The following is a 20,108-nucleotide window of genomic DNA, read 5'->3' on the forward strand; positions in this document are numbered from 1 at the left end:
GTAAAAAATTTTAAAATATTTTACAATAAAACAGGGAGTATTTATTATGCTTGCATAATAACAAACAATTATATTTTTATGCTTAAGGATAAAGAAAAAGTCATATCCTCTGAAATTTCTGTCCTTTCTGGCTAGTTTTTCTTTCTTTCTTTCCATGTTTCAAGTTTCAACTTTCATCCTTCGTTTTCCACATCAGACTCAGAAATACCAAACCAACCGTGCGACTGTTGTTTTTTATTTTGTTGCCGTTGCAAATAAAATAAAATATGGTAATTGGAAAACGATAATAATAGATAATCCGGACAGGTTTTTCTTCATTTCAGATATAGAAAGCCGAATAAAATACTTCTCACCAAGAACACATTCCATTCAAAAAAAAAAAGGAAAATCTTTTGAAAACGATGATTTCAAATCTATTCTATTCCACAAAAATTACGTTGATGCAAAAATTATTAATTAATTAATCATGGCAAGAGGAGTAAAATCCAGCCATTAAAATAAATAAATTCCTTCTTAGGAACCGTCGTAACGTTGGGCTAATTTTTCTTTCATGCCAATCGACTAAATTAAAAAAAAAAAAAACTCAACGAAAAGTCGGCGACGTATTATCTGGTTGATTTTATCAGACTTTAGTACAGTTGGCCAAACTTTTTTTTAATTTATTTAGAAAACAATTGGACTCTATTATTACAGAGCAAAACAAAAGATTATTTCGGGATCTGAAAAATGAAAATTGTTACTGATTTGATGCACGCGCGAAATGTTTGGTTTGGTGATGATTTTGCTCCTCTTGACAAAATTTCAGAAACACTAGAAAGAACATGATCGAAGTGCGTGATCATCGTCGTCCCCATCACTTTTGCAACAATCTAGCCGTTTCTGCTTTCTAACGTTAAAAATCATTTCCTCAGGTCCATTGGCTCTAGCGTCCCAAAGGAGCACTACAGATTCTACATAATTATCAGAATCGAATTGCTGAAGTAAAGCTAGCGTTAGCTGTAAAACATGGTAATTGAATTTTCTTTTCTTTTGATTTAACTTTATCCATACCACGTGTAGCTCTTGATGGTTTCATTTTTGCCCGCCCACTTTTTTTTTTTTTTTTCCTTTTTTTCAAAGGACTGTGCCAACCTCCATACAGCATAAAGGCAGAGAAGAAGAATAGGGGAGAGAGAGAGAGACAAAGCATAGTGAACCCAGAGATCTGACCAAAACCAGAACCAACATGAGGAAATGGAAAGGTGAGAAAAGGAAGGAGGAAAAGAAATAAAGAAGCAGCTGAGGTTGTTTATCGCCTCTGGTGGTGATCGGAACCGATTATTATTATTATTATTATTATTTTTTTGGTGAGTTATTTGATAGCTGAATTATGTGCTTCACAATTTGTTGCGAGAATCTTTCTGCTTTGGTTTTCTTTTGTGCCGGAGTGCATTAACGGTTGATCTCTTGCTCTTCTTGGAACCTTTTCTGTATCTTCTCCTCCTCTCTTGTCACTGAATTTTGTTCTGATCTTTAGTAATTATTATAAGGAGCGTTACTTGAAATGAGTTTGATAATTGATCAGTGGTCGAATCATATGGTCACTGTCTCAAGGTTACAGTAGTTCTTATTAAAACTTGAGGAAAGCGGTTGATTTGTTGACATCTAGTGAATATGGATTTTGTTCTCATAATTGTCCGAGTTCTGATTCTTTTTTGGGTCGTTGATCCCTTTTCTGTAACAGAGATCGGGACTGCCTCCTACAAACTTCCCGAACTTGTTTTAATTAGTGATTTTGTCTTTGATCGGGTAGTTTGTATTGACCTGGCGATAGCAGATATTTTATTCTTTAACTCCTGTGAAAGCTATCAGAGATCAGAGATAAGTTCTAGATAACATCCTGGAACTTGGATTTTACTGATAAAGTGATCAGTGGTGCTTTTCATTATTTGTATTTGATATTTCAATTTCAGGAAAAAAAGCCTTTAATTTTTTTGGTGCATTTCAATTGATCTGACACTGAGATTTTGCATTGCTTTTATTTTGTCTATTCCATGACTATGTACAAGCAGCAACAGAGACTCGGTTTCCCATCGTTGGTGTGGATTTCGGTGGTCTAACGCACACTTGCCACTTCTAGCTTGTATCATCCAAATTTTGCGGATTAAGTCCCTATAACATCAGAAGAGAAAGCGTTGGTGTTATTAGCTAGAGCTATGGCAGCCAAGCCCCAAGCAGATTTTAAAAGAAAGTATTCGTGGTGGTGGGACAGCCACATAAGTCCAAAGAACTCAAAATGGCTTCAAGAAAATCTGACCGGTACTGCTCCAATTTTTTCTGGTTTTGCTAGTGAAGTTGCTGTAGCTAGCTTTAGAGATTGATGTGAACCATGTATGTTTTCACTTATTGATGGGAGGAAGAAATGCCTTTGACATAGAACTTCTAGCAAGTAACTCTAATTGAGTGATTTTCTTTCTGTCTAGCTTTCATTTACTTAGCCATTATGAACTCTTACTGAGATGGCAATGAATCCGCACAAATTATGACTTAAATGCATTTGGAGTTTAAAGCTGCTAACTAGATAAATGTGCACGAATCTTGTTTGAGCACAGTCCTTTTAGTGAATAGTGACGTCTGTTATAATAGTATATGTTGACTCAAACAATACAGATTTCACTTCCTGGTGCACTGACCCAAGATGATGCACTTTATGAGACTATGAATGAAAATGTCATCACCAAATATGTTATATGTTACTGAATTTTAATTTTTTTATCCTACTCTATTGAAAAATCTTCTTGTCCTACAACAGTAAATTTTGAAGGAAGCATAACAAGATGGTTTTGTTTTTAATTTTATAAAATGTCAGCCTTCTCTTTTATGACATGTGCACAATGGTGGTCTCTGTGGTGCGAAACCATATCTAGCCCTAGTACTTCTTGTATCACATTTTTTATTTCATTTATAGCGGGTATTTGCCTTATTCCTCAGGGTATATGCGACAATATTTCCTTCTGGGAATTGTGCTGTTGGCACTTAAGCACTTGTGGAGAAATGTTTTAGATAGCATTAGACTGGCATATGCTTTTTTCAAAACCTGATTGGAGTCGTACTCTTAACTGTATTAGATATTGATTAGTTTACAGATTGAGCATATTGTAAACTTAATGTAAATGTAAACATTATTTTATATAGATTCCATATTTTCTCTAATAAAAAGCTTGATTGCCTAAACATGCTTAGCAATGCCTTCCTCTCTTGAACAGATATGGATTCCAAGGTGAAGCAGATGATTAAGCTTATTGAAGAAGATGCAGATTCCTTTGCCAGGAGGGCAGAAATGTACTATAAAAAGCGCCCGGAGCTTATGAAATTGGTTGAAGAGTTTTATAGGGCATACCGTGCTTTGGCTGAAAGATATGATCATGCAACTGGGGTCATCCGCCAAGCTCAACGGACTATGGCTGAAGCATTTCCCAACCAAGTCCCTATGTTACCGGCAGATGATTTACCAAGTGTTCCTTTTATGGAGGCTGAGCCACGAACTCCTGAGATGTCTCACTCTTCTCGTGCTTTTATGGACCCTGATGAAGTGCAAAAGGATGCTTGTGGAAACCCTTCATCTAATTTCTATGCTATTAAAAGAAATGGAGCTTTTACTGAAGAACCTGATTCTGCTAAAAACAGAAGGGGCTTGAAACAGCTCAATGATCTCTTCATGCCTGGAGAGGGACGCGCTAGAAAAGAGCTTAATTTTCATGATGTGGATAATGATAATAATAAAAAAAATGATGGGAACCATGACATCAGAGCTCAAGTTTTGTCTGAGTCTGAACAGGTGACGAGGGCCGAGGCAGAAATTTTGGCATTAAAAAGAGCTCTTGCTAACTTGGAAGATGAAAAGGAAGCTGGCTTGCTTCAATATCAGCAGAGTTTGGAGAGATTGTCTAATCTAGAGTCAGAAGTATCTCATGCAAAAGACAGTTCCCGGGAACTCAATGAACGAGCAGGCAAGGCTGAAGCAGAAGTTCAAACTTTGAAAGAAATTCTTAGTAGATTGCAGGCTGAAAGGGAAACTAGCCTTCTTTGGTACCAGCAGTGCTTGGATAAAGTATCCAACCTGGAGAAAAATATTTCCTCTACTGAAAAGAACGTCGGAGAACTTAATGAAAGAGTCATTAGAGCTGAAACGGAGGTTGAATCCCTTAAAAAAGACCTTACTGCAGTAGAAGCTGAAAAGGAAGCAGCCCTTGATCAGTACAAACAGTGCTTGGAGACAGTATCGAAGTTGGAGGACAGATTAGTACTAGCTGAGGAGAATGCTAGAAAGATTAATGAGCAAGCTAATAAAGCTGGAAATGAAATTGAGGCCTTGAAGTTTGAAATTCTAAACTAACTGAGGAGAAGGAAGATGCAGCTCTTCGTTATCGGCAATGCTCGGAAATAATTTCCAGTTTGGAGCATAAACTTTCTTGTTCTGAAGAGGAGGTGCGTAAGCTAAATTTCAAGATAGATGACAGTGCTGAAAAGTTGCTGAGTTCCGAGCAGAAGTGTCTACTCTTGGAAACATCAAATGAAAATATGCAGTCTGAACTGCAGTCTTTGGTGCAGAAGTTGGGCTGTCAAAATGAAGAACTTAGTCAGAAGCAAGAGGATTTTTGTAGGCTTTGGAATTGCATACAAGAGGAGAGGTTACGGTTTGTAGAGGCTGAAACGGCTTTCCAAACTCTTCAGAATTTGCACTCTCAATCTCAAGAAGAACTGAGATCTATTGCTGCTGAGCTTCACCATAACGCTGAAGTTCTGGAGAATGTAGAATTTCATAAGCAGGCTTTAGAAGAGGAAGTACAAAAGGTCAAGCAGGAAAACAAAATTCTAAATGAGTTCAAAATTTCTTCATCTTTGTCTACTAAAAATTTGCAGGATGAAATATTTAATCTGAGGAAGACAATAGAGAAACCCGAACAAGATGTTGAACTGCGAGTAGATGAGAGAAATGCTCTCCAGCAAGAAATTTACTGTCTTAAAGAGGAGCTCAGTGATGTGAATGAAAGGCATGATGCCATGATCGAGGAGGTTAGTTCAACTGGCTTAGATCCACGATGCTTTGGGTTTACTGTGAAGAAATTACAGGATGAGAATTCAAAGTTGAAAGAGACATGTGAGGCTGACAGAGGTGAAAAAGCAGTTCTTCTGGAAAAATTGCAGATAATGGAGAAACTTTTGGAGAAAAATACTGTTTTGGAGAATTCGCTCTCAGACCTGAATGTTGAATTAGAAAGTGTCAGAGGAAAGGTACAGTTCTTAGAAGAAACGTGCCAATCTCTACTCGAGGAGAAATCCACTCTCACTGTTGAGAAGGCTAGCTTGTTTTCTCAGTTGCAAACTATGACTGAGAAGCTAGAGAATGTTTCCGATAAGAACAACCTTCTGGAAAATTCATTATTTGATGCCAATGCTGAACTTGAAGGATTAAAGGTGAAGTGGAAAAGCTTAGAAGACTCACACCAATTACTTGGCTTTGAGAAGTCCAATCTGATCTCTGAGAAAGAAACCTTAGCGCAACAGTTGAACGTTGCTCATCGAATGCTGAAAAGTATCGAGAATCAACATAGTGAGCTGGAACTAAGGCATTTGGAACTGAAAGGTGAGAAGGAATCTGCACTTCAAAAGGTGGAGGAGCTTCTGGTTTCATTTTATGCAGAGAGGGAAGAACACTGCAGAATTGTGCAATTGAATGAGAGACACTTGGCTGAGAAGGAATTACAACTTCATATTGCACAAGAAGATGCAAATTGTAGGAAAAAGGAATACGAAGAAGAACTGGATAGAGCTGCACATGCTGAAATTGAAATTTTCCTCTTGCAAAAATGCATCCTGGATCTGGAGGAAAAGAACTTCTCCCTTTTAGTTGAGTATCAGAGACTATTGGAGAAATACAAAATTTCTGAGAAATTGGTATCAAATTTGGAGAATGAAAAGGTTCAAAAGCAGGTTCAGATGAATTCTTTGTTTGACAGAATCAAAATACATAGGAGTGGGCTGCTTCAGGTGTCGAACACTCTAGACCTTAACAGGGACCATTCTTTTGATGATATGGCTGAACAAGACCACATTCTTCTGGACCATATACATGGTAAAATTCAGGAGAGACAGAAATGTCTAGATACAATTTTCAACGAAAACCACCACCTGGCCATTGAGAATTCAGTTCTTGTCACATTCCTTGGGCAGTTGAAGGTAAAGGCGGAAAAACTTGTGACAGAAAGAGATTCCCTTGATGAGGAGTTGAGGATCCAGTCTGAGCAGTTATTGGCCTTACAAGCAGAGGTCCGAAGCATACAAGAGAAGAATCAAGAATTGAAACTGACTATAAGCAAGGGAGAACAGAGAATTGAAGAAATGGCTACTAAAACAGGGGTTCTACTTCAGCAGCTGTCGGACTTGGAGCGGGCTCACAAAAACTTACAGGATGAAAGTTGCAATACATGGGAAGAGAAAAATTCCTTGATGAGAAGATTCTTAGATCTGGGTGAAGAGAAAGGCAACTTGGAAGAAGAAATCTGTGCCATGATTCATGATACAATGGCTCAATCTAATATTTCTCTGATCTACCAGAACATTGTCTTTGAAAAGGTCCTGGCACTCAGAGAGCTAAATGAAGATCTTGGTGAACTTTGTTCAGTAAATGACGACCTCAAGAATAGGTTGAAAGCTATGACAGAAAAATTAGAAGATGTACAAATGGAAAATTCATATCTTAAGGAGTCATTTGACAGATCAAGCATTGAACTAAAATCAGTTCAATCTGTCAATGATCAGTTGGGTTGTCAGATTCAGAAAGGAAAGGAATTGCTGTCACAAAAGGAAAGCGAGCTTTTGGTTGCATCAGAAATGTTTAGAGCTTTGCACACCGAGAAAACAGAGTTGCAAGAAATGTTGGAAGATTTAAAATTTAAGTACGATGAAGCCAAGGTGATACTTGATGATCAAACTCGTCAAATTTTGAACTTATCCTCAGACAAGGATCATCAGAATGAAGAGCTCAGATGTCTGCGTGGAGTGAATCAGAAGTTGGAGTCTAAAGTGGGACTCCTTTGTGAAGAACTTGAAGAAACTAGACTAAGAGAAGAGAAGTTAAATTATCAACTCAAGGAGGGAGCAAATGAGATTGAGCTCTGGGAAACTCAAGCTGCCACACTCTATGAGGAAGTGCAGATATCTACTGCCAAGGAAACTTTAGCTGAAGGAAAGTTTCATGAGCTAGCCTATACTTGTGAGAGTCAGAATGAAGAGCTCAGATGTCTGCGTGAAGTGAATCAGAAGTTGGAGTTTAAAATGAGGCATCTTCGTGAAGAAGTTGAAGAAATTGGACTGAGAGAAGAGAAGTTAAATTGTCAACTCAAGGAGGGAACAAATGAGATTGAGCTCTGGGAAACTCAAGCTGCCACACTCTATGAGGAAGTGCAGGTATCTACTGCCAAGGAAACTTTAGTTGAAGGAAAGTTTCGTGAGCTAGCCAATGCTTGTGAGAGTCAGAATGAAGAGCTCAGATGTCTGCGTGAAGTGAATCAGAAGTTGGAGTTTGAAATGAGGCATCTTCGTGAAGAAGTTGAAGAAATTGGACTGAGAGAAGAGAAGTTAAATTGTCAACTCAAGGAGGGAACAAATGAGATTGAGCTCTGGGAAACTCAAGCTGCCACACTCTATGAGGAAGTGCAGGTATCCACTGCCAAGGAAACTTTAGTTGAAGGGAAGTTTCACGAGCTAGCCAATACTTGTGAGAGTCAGAATGAAGAGCTCAGATGTCTGCGTGAGGTGAATCAGAAGTTGCGGTCTGAAATGGGGCATCTTTGTGAAGAAGTTGAAGAAACTAGACTGAGAGAAGAGAAGTTAAATTATCAACTCAAGGAGGGAACAAATGAGATTGAGCTCTGGGAAACTCAAGCTGCCACACTCTATGAGGAAGTGCAGGTATCCACTGCCAAGGAAACTTTAGTTGAAGGAAAGTTTCACGAGCTAGCCAATACTTGTGAGAGTCAGAATGAAGAGCTCAGATGTCTGCGTGAGTTGAATCAGAAGTTGGAATCTGAAGTGGGGTATCTTTGTGAAGAAGTTGAAGAAACTAGACTGAGAGAAGAGAAGTTAAATTATCAACTAAAGGAGGGAACAAATGAGATTGAGCTCTGGGAAACTCAAGCTACCACACTCTATGAGGAAGTGCAGATATCTACTACCAATGAAACATTAATTGAAGGAAAGTTTCGTGAGCTAGCCAGTACTTGTGAGAGTCTTGAACGTGAACATAACAATAAAAGTATTGAAGGTGAACGGATGAAAGAAAGAGTTAGCAAGTTGGAAGATCAAAATGGAAGATTACATGACCAGTTGGCTGCTTATGTCCCAGCTGTCAGTGCTTTGAAGGATTGCATCGCATCTTTAGAGATGCGGACTCTTGTGCATGCAGAACTACACAACTGTGAAAAATCAAAGGTACTAACATATTTTCTGTTTCTTTTCCCATCATATTGCCTCAGAATTCATTGTTCCACTATTTTAATTTCTGTGAATGTCTGTGCGTGTCTGCCTGAACGAGGGAAGGAAAATATTTTTGGAGGTTTAAATGTTGTGTTTTGGATTCCTTGACATGTTGCACTCCTGTGTGCTTGAGACATGGTATGGAACTGTTGGGCTAAATGCCCGTGGTCACCCCAATCCTAATCTGTCTATTCTAATATCTCTAGTTGTTTACCATGACTTGGACTGCTGTCGAATATTGCAAGCCTGTGTGGCAGAATGAAAATGTCAACCGCACATATCTTATGCTTTTTTTTCCCTTCACAATTTGTTCATCCTGAAGGCTGAAATCTAACCTGCGCATGCCTACATTTACTTTGTTCTTATAGGCGGCTTTAATTTTTGAGTTAAACAATAGACTGCCTGTTTGAATGCTTGAGGCCATGTAATAATGTAGGCTGCTGCTGTCTCAGATGTCATTGTAAAAAGTTTGGGCATTGGTGGATTTCCTTGTTATATAGTATGATTGCTTTATTCCCCTTTCTTCAATTACACCACAGTATTATATTGCATGCTCTTCTGGATATCATAATGTGGCTTGTATTCACCATTATGCAGGTTAATAATTTGACGAACCACCAATACACTGAAGGAGATCCACAAACAAGTGAAAACCACATTACCATGGCGCCAGATGCACTTCCAGACATTCAAGAAATGCAGAAAAAGATCAATGCAATCGAAATGGCTGTTAAACATTTGAATGAAATTTTCAAACCGAAGGATGAATTGAGGGAGATTCAGGAGTTACAAACTGGAATTAGATGGAATCGAGAAAACACTCATTCTAGCAACCGTGGCCCTCGAATAAATAAAGCAAAAGAGCATCAGGATGGGACTATTGATAAGCAGAAGATAGGGAAATCAATTCCAGACATTCCTGTGGCAGAGAATGAAGTTTTGACAAAAGACATCATGCTTGATCAAATGTCTGAAAGCTCATCCTATGGGATAAGTAGGAGAGGAACTCCTGAGGTTGATGATCAGATGCTCGAGCTATGGGAAACTTCTAACAGGGATAGTAGTATTGGCCTCGGAGATGGTAAGGTGCAACAAGAGCCAACCACCGGACCAGCCAACTACCATCAGATAGGAGTAACCAAAGAACCCAAAAATAAGCATCGCTCTGTAGAATCATTGGTTGAGAAGGAGTTGAGTGTGGACAAACTAGAGATCTCAAGAAGATTGACACAGCCACGTGAAGAAGACAACAAAGGGAAGATTATAGAAAGACTTGATTCTGATGCACAGAAGTTAGCAAACCTTAAAATTACTGTGCAAGATTTGATCAAGAAGATTGAGACCACTGAAAAGAGCACAAAGGGAAAAGGAAATGAGTATGATAGTGTGAAAGGGCAGCTTGAAGTTGCTGAGGAGTCCATCACTAAGTTGTTTGATGCTAACCGCAAGCTAATGAAGAATGTAGAAGAGGGTAAACTGTCCTTTGTTGAAAATCCTGAACCAGATTCAGATGAGAGTGGAAGCATCAGCAGGACGAGAGTTTCCGAACAGGCACGGAGAGGATCAGAGAAAATTGGACTTTTGCAATTGGAAGTGCAGAGACTACAATTTCTTCTGCTGAAACTTGATGAAGAGAGAGATATCAAAGGAAAAGCAAGAATGATGGCGGATCGAAGTCCAAGAGTCCTTTTGCGAGACTATCTCTATGGATTTGGAGGGACGAGAAGCAACCAGAAAAAGAAAAGGGCACATTTTTGTTCGTGTGTGCACCCACCCACCAAAGGAGATTAGTCAAGTAAGCAATCTATCGGCTGATTATTAGCAAAATCCTTGCTTCTTAGAATATACGAGGCATTAGCTTTCTTGTTTGTAAATTTTCTTTTCAAGAGTTTATCCATGAGACCCAAAAGGTTTTTTCGGTGCCATGGAGAGAAACTACCCTTCATTTTGCTTCCAGCTTCTATTTGTGCATATCGTGCTGCCTCTTTTAATTTTTGCCATTTCTTTAACTGAATAATAATCTCTCCTTCCATGCTGGAATTTGTTGAAGTTATTCATGATAAGCATAAGGCATAGAACACCCGTGGTTGTGAAGAATAATTATTTGCCTATATGATTATGTTGTTTAAATAGTCCTCTTTGTCTATTATATGGAGAGCCTTTTTCCCCTCTTAATAAACAAAGGCTATGGTTTAGAAAGAGAGAAGAGGATTAACAAAGAGGAGTATTACGGTTTGTTACATCCATCAGTGTATAATGGATGCTCTCACCTAACCAAACATAGTCAACCTTCTGTCCTTCTCAATTATGCTTTTTTTTTTTTTTTTTGATTCGTGCGTCTCAGATAGTATAATAGTCAATCTAGAAATCCTGTAGGGTCTAAAATATAAGACATGTAAGTCTGAGATAGTATCTTTGCATTCAATTCACAGGCTCACAGCTATACTATAACACGCAAGCCAGCTTATACCTTAATTTGTGTGAGTGAGTTTGAGCTGTTCATATTTTTTAAAGTATTGTGTTAAAAAATAGCATAAGGCATGTTGGATCTCTCAACGTGTAATCAATAAGGGATTTTTTTTTTCCCTTTCAGAAACATTCTTAATTAGGGATGTAATTAATAAATGTAAAATAGAACGAATATATATTATTAAATTCCTTTTCAACTTTTTTTCTATTAAAAAAGAGTGTATAACTAAAAAAAATAATATTATATATAATTTTGATAAAATTTAGTGAAGTTTGTATGATTCATCATCCATCAAATAATCAAATAAACCTCATAAAAGAGCAAAAAATGGATGCACTAAAAATAGTAAATATTTGACTAAATTACATGACAGTATTCAGTTTCCACTTACCATAATTGCAGCGTAACAGACGACTAATTGAATTAATCAACCAGCATTAAGGATAACCAAATTCTGTTGGGGGGCTTTTCAGCGACCTCATGACAAAGGCACTATAAAAATTAGACCCAAAAAAAGAATAAAGGAAAAACCAAAAGGAACAGCAACGGAAGGAGCAAGGTGATTGGAATCTCTCTGATTTTTCTGCTGAGATCTTCATTTTTACGTTTAAAGATCGCTTCATCTTCAATTAAATCAAGCTTCGATCTTCTTACGTTGGATTGGATTCAATTCAATGTATTGAAAGATCAAATGGAGACAAAGGTTAAAAACATCAAGCTTTTTGTTAAGATTAAGGCTTGGACTTTTGTGGGTGTTTTGAAGAGAGGGTGGTATAACCTCCGTATGAAATTCAAATTTTAATTTCTTATTAGCTCGATCTTAGCAAAACCCCAGACAGATTCACGATCCTTAATTGATTTTGTTCATATCTTTTTCATTTAAGTAATGCTGATAATTTAATCTCTGAATTGTTGTCTTTATTTTATTTCAATTGTAGAATATTACCAAGTGTGCAAATTAGTCAACCTTCTAAAATTCGGAAATTCGTTGTATTTCCTTGTGCAATGTCTCAAAACTTTCTCGTCTATCCTTTTCATTTTAATTGACATATTAATTGAAATATCACTGCTTTATTATTATTATTATTTTGCAGGAAAATTACAGGTTTATTCTTTTATACCTATTATCAATATTTTTTGTCTATATTTCATGCCAGTTGGCCTGGGCTTCACTAGTCCATTTTTCTAGCAGGCTGGCCTTGCCAAAATTCAGCTCACTATGGGCTGGCCCATGGGCAACCAGTGACTTGTATTACCTATTCTACTTATTAAAAAAAAACAAAAATAGAAATAAAAGTTTTGATATTTTTGGTCAATTTAAGTTATATTTAACGATATTTACTTATTATTATCAATAAATATAATCAAAGGGAATAAATATTCTTTCTAGTCTCTGGCCTCAATTAGATTGATTCTTGCCTTTTCTTCTTAGATTTATTCTTTTTTGGTTGTTTTACTTAGTGGATTCTCTTTAAATCAACGTTATCTTGAGCAAGAATATGAATAACTTGGTTCTTCTTATTTTTTTCCTTTATCCTTCCTTTTTTATCTATTGGCAATACCTTGTCTTATATAGTTGTGTTATTCACAGCTTACATAGTAATATACTTTTCAATTTTTATTGTAAGACACTTTTAATTATTTTATACATCTTAAAAAATGTTAGTTTTTTCTCAAGATAATAGAAAAAAATGATAAAAAAAATGTTTGAAACTAAAGACATATCAAATCCAAGGGAAAGAATGGATTGAAAAGCTATTACTAATTGTTAAATTAAGTGAAAAGGAACTCGATTCTTCTTAAGTTTTTAGAGTAAGATTGAGGATTATAATCTTATAAATGAAAAAAAAAAAATCTATTAAAATGTTACCATGAATTAGATTTAACAATAGTTGAATATGATTTTTTAATATTGAGGGAATTCTTATATAGTATCTTATTATATCAAAATTATGTAAATTTGGAGTTCTTATATCAATTTTTTGAAACAAATCTTCAAAAAAAAAAGGAAAATCTGCTGTAAAAAAAAAAAGGAAAAATCTAACTTTAATTTCCAAAATTTCTCTCAAGTCCCAATTCTTGATTACTTTGATTCAAAACAATTTAGTTTTTAGATTTTATTCAATTAAAAAATTATGAAGATTGAATATTTTAAAATTAAAAAATTATGTGGATTCACTTGTTTAATTAGAAAGATAAAGAGACTAATTTACTTTGAATCAAAGTTCAAGACCAAATCAATAATTAAAATAAATTAGATATCAAAAGTTATACTCTTTTTAAAAAATTGAGTTCATAATTATGAATCATTAGATTTTTCTAACAACTAAGAATTTCTCCTAATTAAATTGCTTGAAACTTAGTTAATTAAAGTGAAATTTAATTATGTTTGTAATGTAGTTTTTTAAAACACTCAAGGTGTGTTTGGTTAGTATTTAATAGAAGAAAATTCCTTGCGGGGTTCAAAAATTGAAAGGAAGAGAAGGAGAGTAACTCTCCGCTCCCATCCTCTTCTTCCCTTAGCTTCATCAAACACGTACTTTATGAATTTAGCTTTTTAAAATTGAATTTCTGAATTTGGAAGTAACACAACTATTTTTTTTGACTAATAAATTATATTTTTTAAAAAAAAATTGTGACACATATAAGTTGTTTCCGTTGCTTAAATTGAGGTCTGTAATTATCTATAATTCACGATATGGTCCTTTATTTGTAATTTTACCTAATGTGAATATAATCAATGAATGAAAGGACTCCTTCAAATTCCATAAGGTCATCACTTAGTCACTTTTTTACATCTTCTAGAAAGAAAAAAGAATAAAAGATTCATCCCTAGACCCTAAATACAAATTCGAATATGAATGTAAAGATTATTAATAAGTAACTTATAAATATATTTGTAAATAAGATAATGAGATTTTTAGTCTCTAAAATTAACTTCACTTATCAATTTCACTCTTGAAATTTGATTTTTATCAATCAAAACCTAAGGCTTCATGACCATGCACTTTTATCCTTTATGGTATCATTTTTTTTATACAAATCATAAAAAATAGTTGTATATGGTTATGAAATTTTGAAAACTTTATTGATTAAAAATTAAATTTTAAGTACCAAATTAATAATTAAATCAAACTTGAGGGACCTGAAATTTCATTATCCCTCTATAAAATTTTAGGATAACAAACTTTGTAGTTTTTGAAGTTTGTCTTATTTATAGATTTGGTCTCTTATGTTTTTCTTTTAAATTATCATTTTCGTTTTTTATGTTTTAAAATAAGAATTGACTTTTAAATAATATAACTTGTAAAGTGTATTGATGACTTGGCCTGTACATGTAATAAAAAAGAATAAATTAGCCATCAAATTATTTTACTCCCTCTGTCTCTATAGATAAAATATTTTTTGAAATCTTATTTTGTTCCTAAATGTAAGAGATTATTAGTATTTTTAATGAATGAACCATTATATCCTTATTAAATTGAAAAGAGAAAAAGATACTATTCTCATTAATTTACTTTGAAAAAAGAGATTTATTTTTTATTTACAATAAGTAAAGGCAAAATTAAAATATTACTATACTTTTAATTAGATAATTAACTTTTATTGATTTACGTAATTCGATTAAAAACATTTTTTATATAAAAATGAAAGGAGTAATTTTTATCAATATAGTCTCTTATGTTGTATTTCATTTTTTTTTTGTTTTTAAGTTTTTAAGTCTATGTTATTCTTAACTAAACAATTATATACTTCTTTTTTATTAATCCATAGTTACCATCAATATTCCATTGTCCATGCCAATAGACTTTAACAGTGTCATCTTTTCTTTGAATAATAAGGACCAAGTCAATAACTAAGGAAACTTAAAGAATTAAATTGATAAAAATTAAACTTAAACAACAAAATCAATAATTAAAACAAACTTACAAGACAAAAAAATTATTATCCCTTTATAAAAAATTTTCATGTCTTGAGACTTGATCTGATTCAATATTAACTTACATTGAACTCACAAATGAAACAATAAATAATAGACAAGAGAAAAGACACAATAAGGAGCCAAGGGAGGTTGAGGTGGCAAGGCATCCAATGGATCATTAAATTATGAAATTAAATAAATACTATATATATATATATATAATAGCGACAATTCGATGATGGTGAGGGGACCAAACAGAATTAAAAATTTAAAAAAAAAACTCAATAAGTGATGTCAAAGTCTATATATATAATAAAGCTTTGTTGTGATTCCCAGATTCATTAATTTGCAGATAGAAAGAGAAAGAGATGGTTGGACCAGTGAGGCCTGAGTTTGTGCTGTTTGGTTCCTCCATTGTTGAGCTCTCTTTTAACAATCAAGGTTGGGGTTCCATTCTCGCCCACCTCTATTCTCGTCGGGTACCTTCTTCTTCTTCTTCTTCTTTGCTGACCATTTATTTCTTCTGTGATTAGTTTGGATTTATATATATGTTTTCTGTCGTAAAAATGGAGCAAGCAGATTCCAAATCCTTCGTTTGGCACTGAAATGAAATGTAATCCAGCCATATCAACCACTTTGGTTTGTTTTATTTCTAACTTTACGTTTATTTGGACCTCTCATTCATTCCTTCCTTCCAAACAAAGTCCTTCATCAGTTCTTCTTGGATTATTTTTTTTATTCTGAAAATGTTGGCTAAAATCCAAGAAAAAAAAATGGGAAGAAGAAAAGAGTATATTTTGATCACTAAAAACTCAAATTTTCTTTATTTCCTTGTTTTTTATTTGAATTATTGACCGCTTCCTCCGAATCGGAAGTGTAAAACTATTTTTAGACAAGATACATGGTCATAGTCAGAGATGAAGCATTTTTAGTTCTTCAACGTTTTCCAGTATATATAAAATATAGGGAATGTTATTAATGGACAGAAAATTGAATTAAAGATTAAAAGATTTGAAAATCTGAAAGAATGACCAAAGATCTTTTAGTGAATTGGTATAACAATTTGCTATTCTTGTCCTATAATTTGTAATTCTCAAAATGAGATTCGTGAATTTGTAAAGAAAAAACTTATGGAAATGGTTTTGCTTCACAAATTAACAAATGTTATTTGCAAATTTGTCTTTTGAGGGTTTCAAATAAGAGCATGAAAATAACAAATAGTTGGAAGGGATGCAAATTCTTTGCTTTGATGACTGCAAGTAATAGATTAATAAACTTTTAGACTAATTCACTGAAAAACTCTCTGTTCTTATATTAAATTTTCAAATCTTTAAATCGTTATTTAAGTTTAATTCAATCTTTTGGTGTTTTTTGACGTGATTTCTTGTACTATAACCTACAACTATATTTAAATTTATAAATAATTTAAGATCAATGCACAATGTAAAATCATAGCAAGTTGACTCGGTTTGTCAACCAAAAAAATAAATCATAGTAAGCTATATCTTTTACAAGTTATTAATATTGGCCTAAGCTCCAAAAACTACATAAGAAAATGAGATTTTTTTTTATAACAAAAGTACAGTTGTATTATTTAAATGTTTTAAAACAGATGGGAGAATAATTTACTTTCATTATACACGCATACATATACATGAAAGAGACTTTTTTTTTAAAAAAAATATAGAAATACTATTTCATATGTTTACATGAATTTGTTAAATCAAGTGAAGAGAAGGAAAAATAATAAATACAGTGGAGAATCCACTCGTTAATTTCATTGGATTCTTTTTATTTTGAGTTTCATTGGATTCATTTGAGTATTATTTTAGCAATTGATTAGATTCAGATATAATTGCAATAACGCATAATATTTTATTGTTTGAAATGAAATAATACAAATTCAGGTAAATAAAAATTGAAATATTGGGGTGACAAATGTAGGCAGACATAGTATTGCGTGGATATTCAGGATGGAATTCAAGGCGTGCTTTGGAGGTTCTGTCTCAAGTCTTCCCAAAGGTAAATTAAATTAATAATCCCCATTTTTTGTATCCACGTGATTTATTTTAATGAGTCTTTTTGCATAAATGATATATTCACAAATCTAAAAAGTTATATTTTGTAAAATAAAGTCATAATTCATATCTACTATTGAATCATCTATTTGATTATCAAATCCCTTCCTTGTCAATAAAATCCATTTGATTATTACATCATTCTCACATTAAAGGAAAGATTATTCTCCAGGACCAAATTCAAGTATAGTTTTCCTTGTAAATTTATGCTATGTTTTAATAGTAAACACTCGTAGTTCAATTGATAAATTTGCGTTATGAGAATGACATACTCCTTTTGTTCAATATTATAAAATATTTTTTAAAATATCATGTTAAAAATATAAAATATTTTTTGTTTTTCAAAATGCAATTAATAAAATTTTTAAAAAAATATTATTAATTAAGGAATGTAATTAATAAGGTTTTTTCATTGATACACCTTATTAAATAAAGATAAACATAAAAAATATATTATTTTAAAATAATTAAATAATTCAATAGAGTGTATAATTGGATTAAAAGTATTTTATAATATTAAATGGATAGAGTATTCAAGATCTTTAACAATAGATGACTTGAAAATTATCAGAATTGAGTCTTGTAACTTCTTTTGCGTTTGTGTGTGTGTGTGTACTGTGTGTACCAAATTCAGGAAGGAGGAGTGCAACCAGCAATGATAATTGTGTATTTCGGGGGGAATGATTCAATGCTGCCGCACCCATCGGGTCTGGGTCCTCACGTGCCTCTTGACGAATACATTCACAACATGAGGACCATTGCTCTCCATCTTCAGGTTTTCTTCACCATTTTATTCCTATTTCCTCAATCACTGCCACACGAAACTAGACGTAGTTGTTGACACACATATTAATCATAAACAGTAAGTAACACTGCTCATCTAAAAAATTAACTGTTGTATAAATATAAAATGATAGTTACGTTCTAAAAAAATTAATTAATCACAACTAGGTGACAAATTTTTTGAAAAAATAACTTAGAAATATTGATTCAAACAATTACAAATCTTTGAATTTCATTTATAGATAAATTATTTAAAGTTCAAATATAACTCTCAAATTGTCATTAATTCAATATTTTAAAACTTGACTGTAATTCACCCCAAATGTAAAGTTCACTTTGTACCAACAAGCATGTAGCTCATTTGGTTAGGATCTATAGTAATTTGTCTAAAGATTCTAAATTTAAGTTCTAAGTTTGCAGCTACATCAAATATTTGTTGAGAGAATTTGTTGCCTTTCAACCCAGCTCGATTTGGATTAGTTAGGTTGAAAGGATTTCAAATACCAGTTGTACCGTATACAACTGTACATTTCCCCTTCATTTATGTTAAATAATTCACCATAAACATGTGTGTGTAGCTTTGATGGGTGACACTGATAAGAAATGTTGATGATGAGCAGAGCCTTTCAGAAAAGACTCGCCTTATATTCCTCACTTCTCCCCCTATCAACGAGGCTCAGATTCAGAAATCACTCAGGTCTCACGCCTTGTTTCTTCTTCTTTTGCCATCATTGAGTTCAAAATCAAATGAAAAGAGGCAAAAGACTAGATGTGTCAACATTTCCATCTCTTGTGTCTTTTTGAAACTTGAATTCAATTCAAATTCTAGATTATGATGAGGAAAATGATTTGGGTGAATCAATGCAGTGGCGTGTTGGGTTTAACGCGAACCAACGAATCGTGTAGGAGATATTCAGAAGCATGCTTGAAGCTCTGTCAAGAGATGAATATAAAAGCCATTGATCTCTGGAATGCTCTCCAGCAAAGAGATGACTGGTTAGATGTCTGCTTCACGTAAGTAAATTAGTTCACAGAGCTATTTTATATTTAATCAAAGCAAACTCTACAAGCCTCCATGGAATTCAAATCAACCACACATTCATAACTTCTTAGTAGTGCAACTTTATAGTTAACCAATAGAGAGGGAGAGAGAATACAGTTTTTTGAATTGCAATAACTCAATTCTTATAGATTCTTGACTTGAAACAACTTGATCCTTGTAACTTTTTAACTCAATAAACTACAAGAACTGAATTATATTGAGTCAAGTTGAAGAACCTTACAATGTACTTATTGCACACAGAATCCTTAGAACTTTTGAATGATTTATCAGGGATGGAATTCATCTGTCAAGTGTGGGAAGCAAGATAGTGGCAAAAGAAATAATGAGGGTTCTGAAAGAAGCAGAGTGGGAGCCAAGCTTGCACTGGAAATCAATGCCTATGGAGTTTTCACAACCTTCCCCTTATGATCCTGTCAGTGCTGATGGCAAAACCACCATTAATGTCTCTTCTTTGACCTTACCTGCATTTGTGGAATGGGAATAATTTATGAATCATTTATTGGACAGCTTAACCAAGTCTAGCTTTTCTCACTATTGAATACATCTTTAAGATGCTCAACGTAATTGTTTGTTTGTCTGTTTAGAGACCATTGTCAAGCCTTTCAAGGAAAAATATGAATAAATCTTACATATTTATTCTGACTTTCTGTTGAAACAGAGTAGATTACAGAGGTGTGAGTTCTCCAATTTGTAAAGCATTCAAACGGTACATTAAACACATGCCACTTAATGATAGGAATCAAGGGACGGGTTAAAATCTAACATTTAATACATTTGATTCGTTACAGAGTATTGGAGAATCAATGATTAGATCTAGAACTAAGAGGATGAAAGAAGCCTTGAAATCATTAATTAGGGGTGTTCTAAATGATCAAAGAAACTTAAAGGCAAATGAAGTTCTTAAAGACCCAAGAAAGACTCTTAGCATATTGGGCCTAACCCAAAATATTAAGACCCATGAGTCTAATTAGTTTTTCCTTAAATTTAAAAAAATTAGTTTATTATGTTTTAAATTCAAATAAGAATAAAACATATCTATTAAGGATATGATCTATCAATTTGGAATCATAGATTCACTTGGAAGTTTTTAGAAGTCTAGTTCAGCCATTTGTATTTAGAAAGACTTGATTGAATTTATGAATTGCATTTTTTTTCAATTGTGAAACTATTTTGATTAGTATTGTTTTCCGTGAGATAATATATTATGGAATTTTAAATTATTGTGAGCTATCATTTAATTACCCCGCATCATTTGGTATTCACAACCTTAGTTAC

At 33.8% G+C, this 20,108-nt stretch overlaps 2 protein-coding genes across 2 annotated transcripts; both read left to right on the forward strand.

Moving 5' to 3' along the window:
- Window positions 1-800: 800 nt before the first annotated feature.
- LOC129291001 (protein NETWORKED 1D-like) lies at window positions 801-10,649 on the forward strand. The gene is given in 6 exon segments (XM_054928078.1): window positions 801-1,008; window positions 1,120-1,346; window positions 2,052-2,298; window positions 3,246-4,361; window positions 4,364-8,472; window positions 9,115-10,649. Coding segments are annotated over 4 exon segments (6,522 nt in total). The 5' UTR covers window positions 801-1,008; window positions 1,120-1,346; window positions 2,052-2,195; the 3' UTR covers window positions 10,309-10,649.
- An 878-nt stretch (window positions 10,650-11,527) lies between these two features.
- Window positions 11,528-19,475, forward strand: LOC129291721 (GDSL esterase/lipase WDL1-like). The gene is made up of 7 exons (XM_054929226.1): window positions 11,528-11,546; window positions 15,262-15,388; window positions 16,854-16,931; window positions 17,622-17,762; window positions 18,391-18,467; window positions 18,638-18,784; window positions 19,104-19,475. The coding sequence occupies exons 2-7, from the start codon at window positions 15,278-15,280 to the stop codon at window positions 19,315-19,317; spliced, it is 768 nt and encodes a 255-aa protein (XP_054785201.1). The 5' UTR covers window positions 11,528-11,546; window positions 15,262-15,277; the 3' UTR covers window positions 19,318-19,475.
- Window positions 19,476-20,108: the final 633 nt, after the last annotated feature.

Source organism: Prosopis cineraria, unplaced genomic scaffold, assembly GCF_029017545.1.
Source record: "Prosopis cineraria cultivar Desert tree isolate PC_DT_omini unplaced genomic scaffold, ASM2901754v1 PC13, whole genome shotgun sequence".
NCBI lineage: Eukaryota > Viridiplantae > Streptophyta > Magnoliopsida > Fabales > Fabaceae > Prosopis > Prosopis cineraria.